This window comes from Pieris napi, chromosome 11, assembly GCF_905475465.1.
Source record: "Pieris napi chromosome 11, ilPieNapi1.2, whole genome shotgun sequence".
NCBI classification, from domain to species: Eukaryota; Metazoa; Arthropoda; class Insecta; order Lepidoptera; family Pieridae; genus Pieris; species Pieris napi.
The window spans coordinates 5,645,129-5,663,686 of record NC_062244.1 but is presented as its reverse complement, the minus strand read 5'-3'; the positions used below and the strand labels follow the sequence as shown (position 1 = coordinate 5,663,686).

At 33.2% G+C, this 18,558-nt stretch overlaps 1 protein-coding gene across 2 annotated transcripts in view; it reads right to left on the bottom strand.

The window, feature by feature from the left end:
• Nucleotides 1–15,942: 15,942 nt before the first annotated feature.
• Nucleotides 15,943–18,558, bottom strand: part of LOC125054229 (dopamine receptor 2-like) — a 38,893-nt gene continuing 36,277 nt past the window's right edge. For both annotated transcript variants that reach the window (XR_007117683.1, XM_047655995.1), the window contains one exon: nucleotides 15,943–16,165. Coding sequence is in view for 1 of the 2 variants with exons in the window: in XM_047655995.1 (XP_047511951.1) it covers nucleotides 16,106–16,165 (60 nt within the window). In the remaining variant the exon portion in view is untranslated. The remainder of the gene's footprint in view (nucleotides 16,166–18,558) is intronic.

Here is an 18,558-nt window from a genome sequence, read left to right as displayed (position 1 = left end):
AAGCTTTTTTCTTAATATCATTAGGCCTCATTTTGTAAAAATGTTAACATTAAACACGGTATAAGCACACAAAGAATTCGTAAGAACAGAAAATGAAGCGGCTTATCGCGAGAAAACATTGACGTAGGTATAGCAAAGAGACATCAGGTATGCTCATTGCTTTATTGGTGTGTTTCAATAAAAATAGGTAGGATTTTAGTTACAAGTACATAAGGTTATTTAACTTATTTGTTATTAACTTTGTAGAATATTCTGCTTTTTTGCGTTTTACTATTAAATTACGTATGGTATAGTATTAATATTCTGAATATTTAGTTATTTAAAAACGCCTATTTACGTTATAGCTGCCCAATAATGTTGTATTAAATTGATTCAATTTCGTTTTTGTAGAAAATTCGTAGAAACCTTTTTGGAAACAGATATTACGAAGGACTTAAAATGACAGAGAAAAGCGGTGAACAGTAGGATATACAAGGCAACTGTGGATGATGAAGTTGGGTTGAGTACGTCGTAAATACCTGGAACAAATCCAGGAGTTAAAAGTACCCATAACCGATGAGCATGCATGGTGAATGCCATGAAAGTGAGAGAGGTATATCAGGACCGTAGCAAGTGGAGATCCGTGGTCTACCCCTTCAGGAATAGGGCGTGATGATATAAATAAATTCAAATGACATCCCTTAAATTCTCTTACCCTAATCGCACCCATTATGTCGCTAAAATAATATCAATTTGACTCTCAAACATGAATTAAGCTTCGGGGCATGTGACTTCTTCAAAAAATAAGAATTTGACATTTATTTATTTGCAGAGTTCCTGCGTATATTTTCTGAAATTTTGAATTTGAATGTTGATTTTTTTTAATGTCTAGGTACGAAAACAAATCGTAACAAACAACACGTGTAAGCCTAGAGTTGATTATACGAATGGGCAAAATCGAATTAAAATAGACAGCCATTTACTACGCCTTCAAAGCCAATATTCAACGTTAGAGAATTTTATCGCAACCCCGGTTCGATTCAGTACCAGTCCTGGAACAAAAAAAGGTAACCGCCTTTATTCTAACAACCGAAGGCTTTTTGGTAAAAATAAACAGTTCTAGCATAGATTCTAAAATTTGTATTATTTTTTAGTTAAAAAAAACATCCTAATTAAAAAGAAAAAAATTGATCCAACGCTACAACATTAGGGAGCGCCTGTATTATGGGTAACTAGATTACAATTATTCCGTGATACATGGTGCATTAAAACAATTTTAAGAAAATGTTGTCCACTGTATAGCAGTGTGGTTGAGAGTTGTTTTAAGCGTGTGCTGTGTCTGTATTAGTTTTTGGAACCTCAGAGTCATGCCAAAATATGTTGAATCCAAATCCAAATCGGCTAGCATAATTTTTATTAATTTTGTGAGGTAATATCTAGTAGAGCAAGATCCCAGGGCCGCCAGACGTCACGTATTTTCTGACGGATGAAATGTGGACGATTGGGTAGTGTTAGTATGTACTATGATCGTATGCCTACCTGCTAGCTTGGTCAAACGGCCAATTTCCAGGTATCAGGTAATCAAAGTACACAAAAACATTACTTACTTCACGTAAATTCTCATGGCTGATTTTTATATATGTTTTCGAGTGTATAGTTAAAAATAAATTGTCAATACTCCCAGACACTTTCCGTCGGCCATATTGCTTAACAGACGCTTTAAGGGTCTCAAAATAATTAGTCAACTTCACGTAAATTCTGACGCTCCATTTTTATATATGTTCATCCCACAACTATTTTAAAAGCTTTGACAAGAAGACAGACCGATCCAAGGGGCCAATCATCCCCTAAACTAAATTTTAATATCTCTATGAGTGGGAGAGCATTATCTACGCGCATGAGACTGAGTGAGACCGACTGCGCTGTTAAAGCCATGAAAATTACTTGAACAGATATTTTATAATTTTTAGAACTTTTGTTGACAAGTAAATTATAGCAACAAAAATAAGAATAAAATTGACACATAATAAATAATACTAAAGTTAGCCGACATTTTTTTTTTTTTTTTCAATTTATTAATTAGAACTAAACAATATTTTTTAAAAATACCACTTATATTTAAATAGCAGCAATTTTTTTAATTAATTATTTATTGGAAATTTGGAAACAAAGTGGAAAAATATTAATTCTTCAATATTTCTTAACAGTGGATTTTAATCTTCATTATCATCATCAACAAATATCAATCTTGAAATTGAATATCTAAATCGTGATCGTCATCATCAGCATTATCCTTATTTTCTTCCTCTGTAAAAAACAAGTTAAACAATGAAGGTCTGAAAAAACTAAAAAGATACAAATAATATGAGAAACGAAAATAATTTACCTGATTGTTCTTCCAGCGACTCACTGACAAAACCCGGTAATTGATCTCCATCGAACCAATGAAAATCATATTTACCATCTTGTAGTGTCCAGCCATTGTTTTCGGGGTTGAAAATATTTATCATCTTCATACTTGCATTGTTCCAAAGCTAGCCCGTCGAAACTGTTGCCAAAGCTCACTTTTACAAGGTGGTAAGTTACTGGCATCGAAGTTTCTTAAATTCTTTCGATTGAATTCTTCATTTATATCAGATACCATGTATGTAAATGATAAACAACTGTAGTCTGGCAGCATCTCTGTCATCATCAATTATTCCAGGAACGTTGTAAACATCACAGATAAATTTTTGTATTATGTTGAATACACGTTCTTCTTCATCTACATCACCAACAAAATCCAACGTACCAAAACGGTGAAATGCTTGTTGGTACTCTTTATTTTTCTTCAAAATATTAAACGGCTTTTGCTTGCCCTTTTTGAATAATAATAATTTTTCAAGTAATTTTCATGGCTTTAACAGCGCAGTCGGTCTCACTCAGTCTCATGCGCGTAGATAATGCTCTCGCGCTCCCACTCATAGAGATATAAAAATTTAGTTTAGGGGATGATTGGCCCCTTGGATCGGTCTGTCTTCTTGTCAAAGCTTTTAAAATAGTTGTGGGATGAACATATATAAAAATGGAGCGTCAGAATTTACGTGAAGTTGACTAATTATTTTGAGACCCTTAAAGCGTCTGTTAAGCAATATGGCCGACGGAAAGTGTCTGGGAGTATTGACAATTTATTTTTAACTATACACTCGAAAACATATATAAAAATCAGCCATGAGAATTTACGTGTAGTAAGTAATGTTTTTGTGTACCTTGATTACCTGATACCTGGAAATTGGCCGTTTGACCAAGCTAGCAGGTAGGCATACGATCATAGTACATACTAACACTACCCAATCGTCCACATTTCATCCGGCAGAAAATACGTGACGTCTGGCGGCCCTGGGATCTTGGACCATAGATGGTTTGACTATCTCAGAATAGATTGATAAGGGACCCCTAAATGCAAATGTGCGTCGGCCAAACACCCTCCTTTGTTTTGGAGTCAGGAATAAAAAACGTCTGTTCTTAGATGTGTCCGGATTTATTAGTCCATGGAGTTTGTAATATTTTAAACTGATCGCTAAGTATAGCTTTCTTACTGAATAGGTTTTTGTTTCTAGGTGGAGTTTGACTGTGTTACAATATTGTCTCATTATTTATTAATAATAACTATTATGATAGCACAGCAACTATACTGAGTATTTTTTTCGAGCAAACCAGTCGACCTAAGGAAGGCTAGGTACTGCGCTCAGTAAAATTGCTGTGCTATCATAATAAACCTAATTTCAGAACGTCACTTGTCAGTCACGTATGCTAAATATTAATTATAATGACCATACTACCTTAAACATGTAACAATTAAAAAAAAATCTTGCATTCGTCTCTTACGCCCGAACCCAATAACCTAACTAAATCCATAATCCACCAACTGAGATAGTAATCTTAATCCAAATGTTGTAACAAGTGACCCAATAACCAATTGACGGATTGTAATAGCCATCTGTCGATACAAGCTATCCATGGGAGGTCTATGGATAGACCTTTGTATGAAAATGACAGTTGACGAAAGCTCGATTTCAACAGTTAATTATTTTAACAGATTTTAACTTACACCACTTTTTAAAATATTTTAAAAAACTGTTTGTTATGTTTTAAACATACACATATATTTTAATGTTATTTGTATGGTTTTGTTTACTTTCTTTGGTTTATATTGACTTAATATGAGTGAAAACTCCGTAAAAAGGAACGACAAAGAGCATTTTATCGGTCGCCAAAAATGGATTGTCTTCGAAGGGTTTGGTTACTGGGATGCAGATAGGAGATCGATCGACTGTCACGGTCTGATCTCAGATTGTTTTCAATCTGAGATTGAGGATTAATTATTGTGTTCGGGCGTAAGTCATCCCAAACCTGTCGCAAATATGTCCAGCTGCAGAACTGAAGAATCGGTAAAGTAGCGAAATCATATGCGTAGTAGGATCCGTGAGCTCCACTCAGGATACAGGGAATGCCTTTGGGATCTGAGATACTTTTCAGCCACATACAGTGTAGCGCAGCCGGAGGTCCACGCATCCCTCAAAACATTCAGTGCAAAGAATATTGCCTAATGCTCTCTCCATAGTTCGAGTGGTTACTTTCCCCACGTGCCCAGAAAATACAAATGGTGTTCCTACAAGTAAAAGTCAGTTGGTAAAAATAAAATTTACGCCAGTAAAGAGTTTTAAGCACTGTCTTTTTTCAGCTTATATTTTCGATAACAATCATACTACTGATTTCGAGTACGAGCATAAAGCGTCAAAATTAATTAAGGCAAATTTACTGTTATCTGATGTCTAAAACCAGACCTAATTAGTAATTTTAAATGAACTTTGTTTAGTATTTCCCAGTTTGTGTTGGGCCTTGGGAGCCTAAACCGCAGATTAAAGGACCCGCTTTCGTGTGAAATTTAAACAAAACTTTAAGCAAGCTTAACATAAGTTATATGACCTTTCCTTTTTTAAGCGGCTTCTAAACATGTAAGTTAACCGATTTAAATAGGTTAAATATATTTACCTAAAATAAAAAAAAATATCAATGGCGCTACCACCGTTTTTAGGTCTGGGCCTCAGATTTCTGTATCTGTTGCATGTCAGCCTTCTGTGCCTAACGAAAGCCGTCAACTTTTTGGGTGTAAGACAAGCCGGTTTCCTCACGAGATTTTTCTTCACCGTTCGAGCGAATGTTAAATGCGCAATGGGGGAGTTTTAGGAGTAAAAAACGGTTTATCTCGATTTTCGGCAAAACTAAAAGTCCTATGGAAAAAAGTCAAATGGCAAAGTTGTAGGTAATATAAAGATCTAAAACTTTTGTATTTACACATTTTTCACATAACCTCAAAATTTATGTAAAAAATTCAAAAAAACAAGTTTTTGGTTTTTAATTTTTATCTTTTACAAAATTTATTTTTTTCCCACGAAATTTGGTGAAAACTTACCTTTTTATGTCTTTAATACGCTGTAATTTATTTGATTTGAAATAATAATTTTTTCACCTTATTTTGAATTAATATCGAAAAAGCACCCTAATTTTCAATCGAAAATTCACCCGTCAAAATATCAGCTTTTTTCAAAAAGTTGGTGTGCTTTCAGTTCGTTGAAATCTCTACTTTCTATGGTAAAAAAATATATATATTACCATAGTAAATCTTCTCAGAAAATGCAAAAAATCGTATGCAGACGCCCAGACCCGTCATCCCCTTCACTACTCTCTATCACGGGAATACGTGAATTGTCTAGATTAGACATTTTGTTTTAAAATGTCTTTTGACCGCATCCAACGCAGAGCGGCTCGAATCGTCGACGACTTTGTGCTTTCTGATCGGCTAAAGCCTTTGGCGCTGCGTAGGAGGATCTTCTGCATCTTCTATCGCATATATCATTTCGAACCACTTTTCGCATTACCTGCGGCAAAATTTCATCATGCTACATTTAACCCGTTCCACATTGACGTCTGGTGTTACACGACGCTTTACATTAATTTCTGAACCGTTTCGACTTATGCGTCTTCATGAAAACGTACCACTTGCACTGCCTTAAAGCCGGACAACGCACTCGCAATCCTGATGTTCTAGGTGTCCATGGGCGGCGATAAATACTTAAATTTACCCCTGCTCGTTTGCCACCTATCATATGATAAAAATAACTGTCGCAATTTAACGATTATTTGTTTTTGATTTAAATGTTTTTCAATTTTCTTCGTACCATGAATGAGACCTTACCACGAAGCGGGTAAAAATAATGAAAGGAATTAAATAAAAATAGATAGATTATGTTAGTACCTATAATGAAATCAAGAATTATATAATGTATAATAGAAAATTTATGAATTGCTATCAAATATAATGGCGCATCGCCAAATTATAAATCAAGTTTTTGTTACGCTTGGCTAACGTCGTAGGAATAGAAAGAATTCCTTTTGACAGAAAGAAAGAAGACAAAGATTTATATACATATTAGGTGACCTCAAAGGGTGAGAATCAGAGACGCGACATATAACTCGTATGTCGAAATCCAATATATTTTTGACGCACGAAAGTCAGACTTCTAAGATAAGAAATATATTTTTGTTAAAGATCTGATTTTGTACTCGACAAGGCGATTTAAACACAACCTGATAAAGGACTGGCAGATAAATACAAAGAGCGGTTAAGCTGTCACCCGAACGAACTTGCTTGCCAACTCACCATTAAGGCCGATTTACATTATCTTAGTGTTTAGGAGAGTGCTTTAGTACAACTTGAAAGGCAAGTTCTTTAGCGTAGCGTTTACTAAAGCAGTAGCGTTTACATGTTTCAACTAAAGTACTATCCTAAAGCACTCTCCTAAACACTAAGATAATGTAAATCGGCCATTAGACAGTATGTGAGTGGACTAAAACGTCTCCATATTCTAGAGCTAGAAGACCGGCAGTAGCTCTAGACAGAAGATGAGTAGATGCTTCCAATGGGAAGTCACTCCACATGACAGCCCCACAGAACATATTCATACTCGCTCATAGCCTTAAAATTAAAGTAACCAGAGAAATATGAATTAAAAGTAATTATAAGAAATTAATTTAAAAGTAATTTTCTTTAACATATTCACTTAGCTTCGATTTGAATGAATTAATAGAAGTAATATTTTTTATATCTGTGGGTAGTTTATTATACAGCTGTGCGCCTTCGTAGGTAAACATTTTTTTGCCGTAGTTCGTACGTACTTTAGGTAATGCAAGATAACTCGTAAATGAATTTTTCTCTTAGATATTTCGCTACGCTTTCCCATTTCCATTATAATATAAGATGTTTACACCCTTACGTAGCTTAGATAATGGTAGATAATATATTTAAAATCACTATAGTGTGTAATATCTAGATCGAGCGAGGCTGTCAGGACGCTATCTTGAAGTAAATTAATCTACAAACAGTCCTTGGGTAAGCTTGACTATTAATCGTTAGTGGATAAACCCACCCGACCCGTGTTATGTTTCATACTCATTTGTGAATGAAAATTACATTCTAAGATTTTGTCCGTACAGATTTTCTCAGATCATTTACTTGTTGGCTTAATTTGACTAGCGTTTTTTATTTTTTATTAATAATATTTAATATATATTAATTCAATAAAATATACTCTTCCTCTTTTTAAGTTGGTTCGTGTATAAGGAACACTCGCTCTCGTTCTTAAACGAAAATATTTAATTGGAGTTATTATGCAGATTGCAGATGCTTCGAAGGACACTTACTAACAGTAACTGTTGGTATAGTTATAACATACATTCGGCTATATTATTTTTACCGATATCAAAAAGCCCAGAGGAAGAGGTCTACAATTCAATGCGTATTTGATTTGTATTTTGACATATAAGCTCTCTGTGGGCAGATGAACTTGACTTGAAGTGTTATCACTAACATTTCAAAAATCACTTTACATACATTTACTAAACAACTCAAACAATATCTTGTTAATCTGTGTAAATAATGTGCGTATAGAAATCATTAATATAATTTATAAAATACTTTTTACGTGTCAAAAGGAAGAGACTGGCTGCCCACAACACAGGGAATCCTAGTGTGGGGTGCCAGTGCACTTTACTTAATCTAAATATCCTGTTTATTGTGTATAATAAAGGTTTTTCTTTCTTTCTTCCAAATAAAAGCCTTCTCCAGGTTTTTATGATCTAAAATTATGTAAAAAATCATTATGGAAAAAGACTATTCTCTTATAAATATTGATCCTAATAATAATATTCCAGTAACCCTAAACCTCTTGACCTCAGATTTCATCAGTTTCTTGGATAATTTTATTTGATAGATAAGAAGTAAAGATGTGGTTGTCTCACGATTTTTTCCTTAACTGTACAAGCAAATGTAAAATGCGCACATAGCCAGAAAGTCTATTGAGTGCACGGCCCCAGGGTTGAGAGTCGAATGCTGAAGCCAGTAGCCCAACACTGCTGTTGTTCTTATAAATAAATAAGAATTATTTTTATTTTATGATTCTTTGAAATCAAACACAGGCCACACGTACCTAATGCTTTTCTTTGCCTAATGCTTCTTGTCTTTCAAAGTCTCCTTCATCTTAGAACAGTTTTTTTAATTATTACAATACTTATTATTTAAATAATAAGTTTTGCATTATACAATCTGTTACTTAAATGCGTATAAATCTAGTAAGTATGTAATTCTTTTTTTTAAAATGTAAAATGAAGTAATTTTTTCACTTTAGTTTTTTTCTTTATGCACTGTTATACGTATTTATATCAACAAAGTTTTAAATCGCATATCGATAAGTTTCTATCAATATTATAAGCTAAACATTAACCACATTTCATAACACGTAAGCAAAACACTATTTTAATTTAATATCCACTAGCTACCATGTCGAGATTATAGTTTTAATTAACGGACGATATTTTTGATTAATTAATCCTTTCACGCTAGCCCGACATTTATTCGCTACAGGCATAAATTATGACCTAATATAGTTTTATGTTAGTTTTATACTGCCGTATGAAGTGAGGTGTACCGTTACTTTATTACACTGCAGTAGTCAGAATATGAATAAGAGTTTAAATAAAGAATGACATCGATAATAGCTAAAACGTTATTTGCTTTGTACTTCCTAATTTAGTCAATTATCACAATTATCGTAGTAGCTGAGTTATGTACTCATAAAATTTCTTCCATGACATATATTTAAATGGACTATTGTATGAAGGTTAGTTTTTGGTAGGTGTCAGTATCTGGCCTACTTACTCTTTATACTTCCTATGTATTTTTGAGCGTTTACATATTAATAACATAAAATAATAAGACATATCCAGAAATGTTATAAAAAAATTAACTATATACAAAAGTATTGTCTTTTATTGCCATAACTTTCACACATTTATAATAAAACAATTTTTTACCGAATTGAAGTTATGTATTTACAATTATTTTTCATAATTTTAAATGACGTTTCGCGTGACCACGCACACTGAAAAGCGTGCGTGGTCACGCGATTGAAGACAAAAGGTGTTAGATTTATTTTAACGGAATTACGCAGAAAACCTGCCTGGGGCCTATCGCGACTTAGAGCTATTATATATATGTATATATATATGTGCTGAAGAATACTGCATTTTGAGCTACTATATCATTTATTGTAATACTGTGGTAAGTAAGCTGAGTTAAGAATGTGTTACGAGTTTTCTATTCTTAAGAGGCGATTTGTTCAGACGTAGAATTTAAAGCTTTTATTGAAAACAAGAAATAAATCGGGATAACGTTAGTTATTTCGTATGTTATATTCATTGCGAGAACTTACGCCGTCCATATAAACAATTCAAGTTAATATTCGGTTAATTTGCGATAAATATTGGGCCATTGATTTTCTTTGTGTGAAATAAACGCTTTCTTGTACAGTGAATTGTATTGTAAAAAAATATCAAATCTTACCCAAACCCATGTCGTTGATTCAAAAAATATCAAAATGATCCTACTGATGCAGAATGCTTATTGAAACTAATGGTCAAAGTCCTCGGCACCAATTTATCGTACAGATGTCGTAGTAGGATTAGACTTCCTCGGTAAATGGACAATGCATACATATTTTAATATTCTAATCACTGAGACTATAATATAGATAAAATAAATCTCAATTTTGTGTGTGGTTTCGTTTTTCTTTTATAGAACATATTCGTCCCAGTCCCGGGAATAAAAACACGGCACAATGGCCACCTCGAAAGTTTTAATTCACAGAGAAAAGTTGAGCATTGAAATTGAGTCCAAGTTTCGAAGTTTATTTTATCTGCTTGGATTCTATAAAGAAAATTATCTGTAATGTGATTGGAATTCACAAGTTCTGTTCAATGGTCCTATTCGAAAGAAAAACGAATACTTTGAATACCCCTATATACTTCTACTTGAGATTTAAGGTTTCCATCAACCCTCGTGACTATTATACGATTAATCATATAAAATATATGAAACTATGAAGATTATTTTTAAAAACGATTCATGACTGACGAGTATCACCAAACATTTTTTTACTTTGGGCGTAAGGTCAATTTATTTAAATCTTTTTTAAATGTTATTAATTAGACTTAGGTAGCTTATTACTTTAGCATCGTAAATAACAGAACGGTAGCTGTTTATATACAATATTTTTTAAACAATAAATAATTAGACGCACAATTGTCAGTCGATAACAGGTAGTATAGAAACAATAAGAAAGGTGACTGATAAAACTTTGGCTTTAAATAAAAGCACAAATAGTTTATCATACGCACTAAATAATATATGATTGAGAATTGAATTAAATAAGCAAAAACAATTTCAAGCGTATCTGAACTAGCCGTATATGCCATAGCGAAAAAGGTAACCAAATCAAATGTGGCGATCGGGTGGGTCAGATATACCCTCAATATAATTTATAAGATAAAAATCTCTATTTCGAACAACTTCTAATCACCGGCTCTTAGCTAAGGAATATTTGGCATTCAAAAGATTTTGTATAGTGTTATTATTATGTGCTACAACCATTCAGTGTTTATGTATTTTAAAACAGCTAATGCTGCAATTAACTGTGCACGTTAGTTTTGTGAAAATGGAGGAGGTTTTAAATTTATTCTAGTCTAGCGGAGCGTTCTGGCCAATTTGTGGCGAACATTGAAAGCGGCCGAGACTGCACAGGCCCGGACTTACAGTTTATGATACAATTCTTAATAGATGCATTTAAAACATTTAACATTTATTTTAAGATGACAAGTTTTGGCTTATTGCTAAACACGTAATGGCAATTAATATTATATTAAATAATAATGTTAATTAATAATATTATAATCGTCACTATAATGGAATATTCTACCTACATTTTCTACTACTTTTAATTATGGAACACGTTACGTAGGTTTTTTGGGGAGGACTGGGGATGAATCTTCTTAGGTAAGGTTATTTAGAATTTTGAATTCAGAAACTCGACTTTCTAGAGTAGGCATTAATACAGGCTGAGGTGGAGACTCGCGTGATGACCCTCCCCTACCCCCTATAAACGTCCATACTGGCGACTTAGGGGGCATCCATAAATTACGTGAGGTGTTAAATTTTCGGTATGTCCCTCCCCCCTGGTGAGATGTCGTGAGATTTTATTCAACCCCCTCCCCCATCCCCAAAAACGTGAGATTTTTCAGAATGCTATCTTAATGATAGCTTCTTACGTAAACGCGTAAGAAGCTATCTCTGTGAGCTCGGAGAACTCAAAACAACACAAAATTCGTACTTTTAACAAAATAAGTGAAATGTCGAGCGTTTAGGTATGGAGTTGCAGAGATTTAGGGTCAACCGTTTTCCTAATTTTTTTTCAATCGGAAAAAAAATTGCATGATATTTGCCGAGACCCCCCTCTCTCCAACGTAAGGTAAAATGAGATTTGACTCGATTTCTGTATCTGTTTCATGATCATTTAGTAATCTAATAGGCAAGTAGGTGATTAGCCTTCTGTGCCTGACCCACGCCGTTGACTTTTTGGGTCTAAGGCAAGCCGGTTTCCTCACGATGTTTTCCTTCACTGTTCGAGCGAATGTTAAATGCGCACATAGAAAGAAAGTCCATTGGTGCACAGCGGGGATCGAACTTACGACCTCAGGGATGAGAGTCGCACGCTGAAGCCACTAGACCAACACTGCTATCAAGAAACTGCCATTGCTTTATTTTTAATGCAACAACAACTTTATAATACAAATGTAGAAGCGAGTTTGTCTATAATGGTTTCAGCTATATGCGATTTTTTTCAGCATAATGACTGTTCGGAGCTTTAAGCTGTAAAATGAAAAGGCATTGCTAAGCTTCAATCGGGGCTGACGTGGCATTGTACAGATAAGTAATTACACTCATGACTCACTTGTTGTTGCCACATTGCAAAAATGTTTTTAAATGTAATTTCATGTTGGGTTGCGGTAGTGTTACATTTTAATTTTATGTGAACATTTTTTGTTGTGTTTCAATTAATTTTAATATTACATTATATTTTGGAAAAATGTTATTTTTGTAAGTTTAAACATAAAACAAATATGTTGTAGATAATAATTGAATCGATAAGTTAATAAAAATGAGGAATGATTTAATTTTGCTTTGTGGAAATAAAATTTACCACTTTCATAGTTTAGTGACCCTTACGAGGTAAAATTTACACCCTCTGAATTCTATTCTTGTAATCAATAACTGTTTCGGCTTTGAAACCATATAAAGCTAAAAACCTAGTAATCGCTTTAGTTTATACATGAGACGGACACATAAATGAGTCTACCCCATTACATGGTATAAATACACAAATAATTTACATTATAACCTGAAAGAAAGCAGTGTTTTTAATAAAAAAAATTACACCTGTGCCGTGAATAAAATTGCACAGCATAAATTTGCATACTTTATTCATTAATTAAGCCGTAACTTTTATACTAGTTATTCTGATATACTTGTCTTAGCGGAACGCTTTGCAAACAGTTTAACACCATAATTGTCAAAGTTTAACCATAATTTGACACTTAACCGATATCTAAACTAATTCCACTAACTTACCTTGTAAACAACTTTGAAGTCAACTTTGCGCCTTGATAACTCTTATCTTACGGAAGCTTATTATAAAGATAGGATAAGTTAAATAAATGATAAAATAAAAATTGTGTAACTATTTTGGCAATATAATGAAATGCTTTAGACATTATTAAACACAAGAATTTAGTAGGTACATATAGTACAATTATAGTTACACTAAAATCTTTATCATATCTATAGTTATAGGAATACTTTACTTTTAAATTCATACAATTTGTATATATTATGAAAATTTTGTGGATAAAAAAATAAATTTAGATAAATTACTGAAGACATTAATTACTTTTGCTGAGGATGGTTGTTCTGTAATTTTTATTTATTATTTTGAATTTTTGTTTTAAATAATTTTAATATAGTAATAATAGAGCAGTATTGGCCTTCTGGCTTCCGCGTGCGACTCTCCTGAGGTTATAGGTTCTACCAGCAAGGCTTAGTGACTTTATGTCTATATGCGCATTTAACTCTCGCTCGTACGATGAAGGTAAGCATCGTCAGCAAGGCCGCACCTACTTGCCTATTAGATAAAAACAAATGATCACGTAGCAGATACAGTAATCTGTGGTCCAGACCTAAAACGGTGTATAGCCACTTTTAAAAAAAATATAATAATAATAATTAAAAAAATTACTTTCGTTTTGGATCTAATGAAAATGATATGATCAGCGTATTAATAATATTTGACTAGCAACAGCTATGTTGGTATTAGGAGCGGATGCAGTGCATTTTCCTTCTTCCCTGCCCTTCTATTTTCGCCAGGCACGTACTACAAATGAAACAATGTAATAGGAAACTCTTATAGTAAATAATCTTTGTAAATAAAAGTTGTATTTGTTGTGATACGAAAGCTTACTCACGATACTATATATGTGAAACATTACTTAATTCTTCGTTATAACTCCGAGGCAAATATAACGTGAGGAAATAATTATTGTTTCTGTTTGTGGACCGGATAAATGAATGACAACAGGTAAATTAGAGAAAGAGATGTCTTTGCCTTTTTAGTAACTTTTTTTACCTGTATAAAGCTGTAGTTACTAATGTTCAATGAATACCATTTAAATATATTATCAATTGGACATTTAAATAGAAATTTAAGATAAATGTTTAGTTAAAAAGATATCGAAAGACTTAAGTAATCTGTTATCAAACAGTGAAAAGAAGCGTTGAAATTGGATGAATTTACATTCATTTTTAACGTTGATAGATCTTTTCAGGATTAGAATCTAACCTACGCCTTTATCGAAGAATTTAAATGGACTATATTTTAATTTTAAAGGTTAATGCGTGCCACTCTCATACCTGAGGTCGTAGGTTCGATCCCCGCCTGTGCACCAATGGACTTTTTTTCTATGTGCGCATTTAACATTTGCTCGAACGGTGAAGGAGAACATCGTGAGGAAACCGACATGTATTAGACCCAAAAAGTCGACGGCGTGTGTCAGGTACTGGAGGCTGATCACCTACTTGCCTATTAGATTTAGAAATGATCATGAAACAGATTCAGAAATCTGAGGCCAAGACCTAAAGAGGTTGTAGCGCTACTGATTTATAAGTAGTTTTACATACACAATCAATGGTTCTTGGTTCAATTTTGTTAAGTTGTGTTGTAGTGTCCTTTTGAGTTAAGTGTAGGAAAATCAATAAAAAAGGGCATAATGAAATGAAAAACTGAAGTTTTAAAAAAATATTTTATCCAAACTTACAACCCATTAAGATATTAAATTACTATTAATTTCACGGTTCGGGAAATCAAAAAAGTATTGTTTTTTTACAATTTAAAAAATGTAGCTTATACTCAATCACTGTTTTTTTTCTATTAGAACATGGCATCACATATGTCAACGACATTAAAAATAGCGCGGGATATTGTTCCACATTTGAATTTTCAACTCGAAATGTACAAAACTTTTACTCATTACAAACAAGACCACAGACAAAACAAATGTTTTTTAGTTCTAATGAGTGTATAGCAACCACATAAAAGGTTTGAAGTTTTAAATAAAATCTATCCGGTTACATATATTAGTTAAGGTTTGTCTTAAGAGTAATATTTATTAGTTTCCGAAGAGTAAACTGCTGTTATAATGGTATAAGATTATAAAACAGTTAAACATTATAAGACTTGTTTCTATACAATTTCTCTAGTTTCCATTTACATACTATAAATGGATCCTTCACATATAACAAAAATAATGTGTAGTACAAAAATATGCAGCATTTAATGTTTTATAAAAAAAAATATGTTTTTGGTTATTATTATTTCTATCGCATAATTCATAATTAGAATATTTTAATTTCGTTACATTTTGTTCCGGTCAAAGCGCGTTCTGATTATAAATAGTAAATTATCCATTTATATAATGTAAATACAACACACAAATACCTTTTAAATAATTTGGAATGTGTAAAAAATAATTTATATTACAATTGAGTAATTAGGTAACATATATTTTTGGGATTATAAGAGCATTAAGTACTATACAATTTTAATATTCATAAAAAACACTGAAAATGACTATGTACATAGCTAATAGTAAATCACAGCTCCTGATTGAGAATAAAGGTAGGTTATAGACACGTGAAGTGACTAGGCATGACTAGAGATGACTAGGAATGACTAGAGATCACTCGGCATGACTACAAATTACTAGGGATGTTTATATACTTCTTGCCTGGTTGCTTAACAAGAGCTACCAATTTTAAATTTCAATGATCAACATACATATATATTTGTATATTTATAATTCCAATGTGAATATATTTACAATCTACGTCTAATAGTTAACTTGAGACATCAGCTTTGATTTGGTAAGTTACACGCTTACTTAACTTACGTTTTAATGAATGATTGCGGCTCTCACTGTCTAGACTTACTTCGCTAACAGATTCTGAATCTGGGTATAATTTGTCACATTGTATGCTGGTGATAGGGTCGAGTTCTTGGGGGTATCTGTCGCCATTACGCGCGGTACGACGATCCCGGCAGGAACATCTGGCACGTGGTCTGCAGGTTCCCGCCCTTGTTTGCTGTCACAAACGGCACATCTCGTGCTGTGATACGGATGAGTACATCATTGTTGTTACGGGGTACTGGAAAAGGAAATTTATATTTAGAATTGAATAAATTATAAAATGTATGTGTAGCTGTTAATTTAGGTATGAAATATTTAGATACCCGTTTGTGAACAAAATATATCTTTCCTGCTCGTTTACCTCGTTGTACAGCAATTCATCTAAACAGCTTGTGTTTAGATAAAAATTTAAAAAGTTGTGAAAACTACAATATAAAAAGTCGATGAATTGAAATTAAAATATGTCAACCCATTGACCAGTTTCAAGTAGTCTGTACTCTTTACGGGATAATATTTTTATTCGAAACAAACAAATCAAAGAATCAAACGAATAGGATAAAATGTTATAATCACAGTTGTATTCTAAACGTTTCTCGAATAAAAGCAATGTTAACACGAGACAAAAAGAATAAAAATGAATAGGATTCTTATAAATAGATAATATTATATCACTCCTCATTTGTATATTTCTGGATAGTGTCAACAGTTGATTATTTTTTATTCTAGGTAGGTGTTTCCTGATCAGCATTGCGATTATGTAACTCTCGTTTCGAACTCTCACAGCTCTCGCATCGGCGGTCGCGCTCAAATCAGTCGTGAAGCAGTCATTTTACGATTTGGCATTCTGATAAACAATAAACTACAAGTTCACTTTGCTTGTCAAGACGTAATGTGAAATTGCTTAACATGAGATTCCAAAAATGACGTGAGTGACGAAGGGAGCGTTGTTAGTGCGAGGTGAACTCACGGATTAACACACGCACGGCAGATTGCTTCGCCTTACTAGGAGGTTGTTTGTACGCAAATCGAATCCTAGATTACCTTTAGATTATTAGACCATATAGTGTTGTTAGTTATCACAAACCACACTTCGGTATAAGCGCAGATATTTTTAAGAGTATTCCTAAGTGGTAGAAGACTTCATGAATAATGAATAGCTTACGTATGTGGGTAACTTGAGATTGTTGGAAAGATGTCAAGTCTTTCGGACTTTATGACTGTTGAAATGCAATTTATTAAATGAGATTTTACAGCAAGTACAGTACATTAATAAATTTATACTATTCATCTCGAAAATTAAATTAAACGTACTTCTCCATTTTAAAGTAAGAGAAAAACAATGTGGATGAAATTTTTTGTTTACACTATTTTTCAATTGTTTTAATGTCCACGCAAAGTTACTGATTGATTCACAAACACGAACATAATGATAAGACACTTTATGAGACACCATAAGGAAAAATAATTAAGTGACGGTTTCTTTTAGATTAATAATATAAGTTCATAATTATAGTATTTTTTCTAAATATCGTAATTATTATTGTATTATAGGTAGGTGAGCAAAATTCATTACGTACAAAATGTCTCATATTCATTCTGAGCGAAAATGTTATAAAAACTATTTGCCTCAAAACGTTTCTAGTCCAATATGTTCTGTAGCGCACGCCAACAATTTTTCCACTAAATTTTCATGAGACGTGTTCGCGAGCGTGGGTGTCCTTCAACGAACGTGATTTTAAAATTAACTTACAAAATATTAAAAGCATAACAATAATATTAAAGATTGTTTAGAAAGATACACAACATATAAATAAACATTAAAAATACATAAGGCTGTCCATGCGTCGGGTTGTCTCTTTCCTAAAATATGGCGAGGGGGCCGATGGCTGGTCATGCGTCATACCCGTGAACGGGTGCTACGTGTGGTGACTGGTCGGTCTTGAATTCGTGTATTCGGTGATGTTAGTTATTCGACTATGTCTTTGCGTGTTGTTCCCACGAGAATGTAAGTGCGTGCTCCTATTTCACCATATGCTGATAGAGGACAAATATTTGTTTGTTTTCGTTTATATATTTTTAATATTATACTTGATTTCTTAAAGTTATGTGAAACATGGTTCTTCTCGTCCGTTGTATTTCTTCATTGACGTTTATAAGTGTACATTGTGTGACCTAAATGAATAAATAATTTAAAATTTGAATTTGTACTGATTTTGTAAAGAGGATATTTATTAAGCTTACATAGGATAAGATTCAGAATCGAGACTTAGCTTTTGACTTACGAGAGTAATACTTAGCGCTAAGACTCGACTATGAATCAGGATTAGGCTTGCCTTATTACGATTTTAGTGAGATAAATAGAAATGTAGGTATTGACCTGAGCTCTTGCTTAGGGTGCTCTTAGTATTTCTTTAAACCAGAAGCAATATGAACTCTCTTCTAACACTGACCAAGAATACGCCTTAATTTCCGAATGCAAGCTAAATGCAGGTACACTTCACACGCCCGCTAATTTAGCACAACAAGTATATATCTTTCATTCCGACACATTGTTGTGATTTTGTATCTCTAGAGTCCGAACTCGGTAACCCTTTTACTGATATTGTCACTATAAGATGCATATTTTAACAT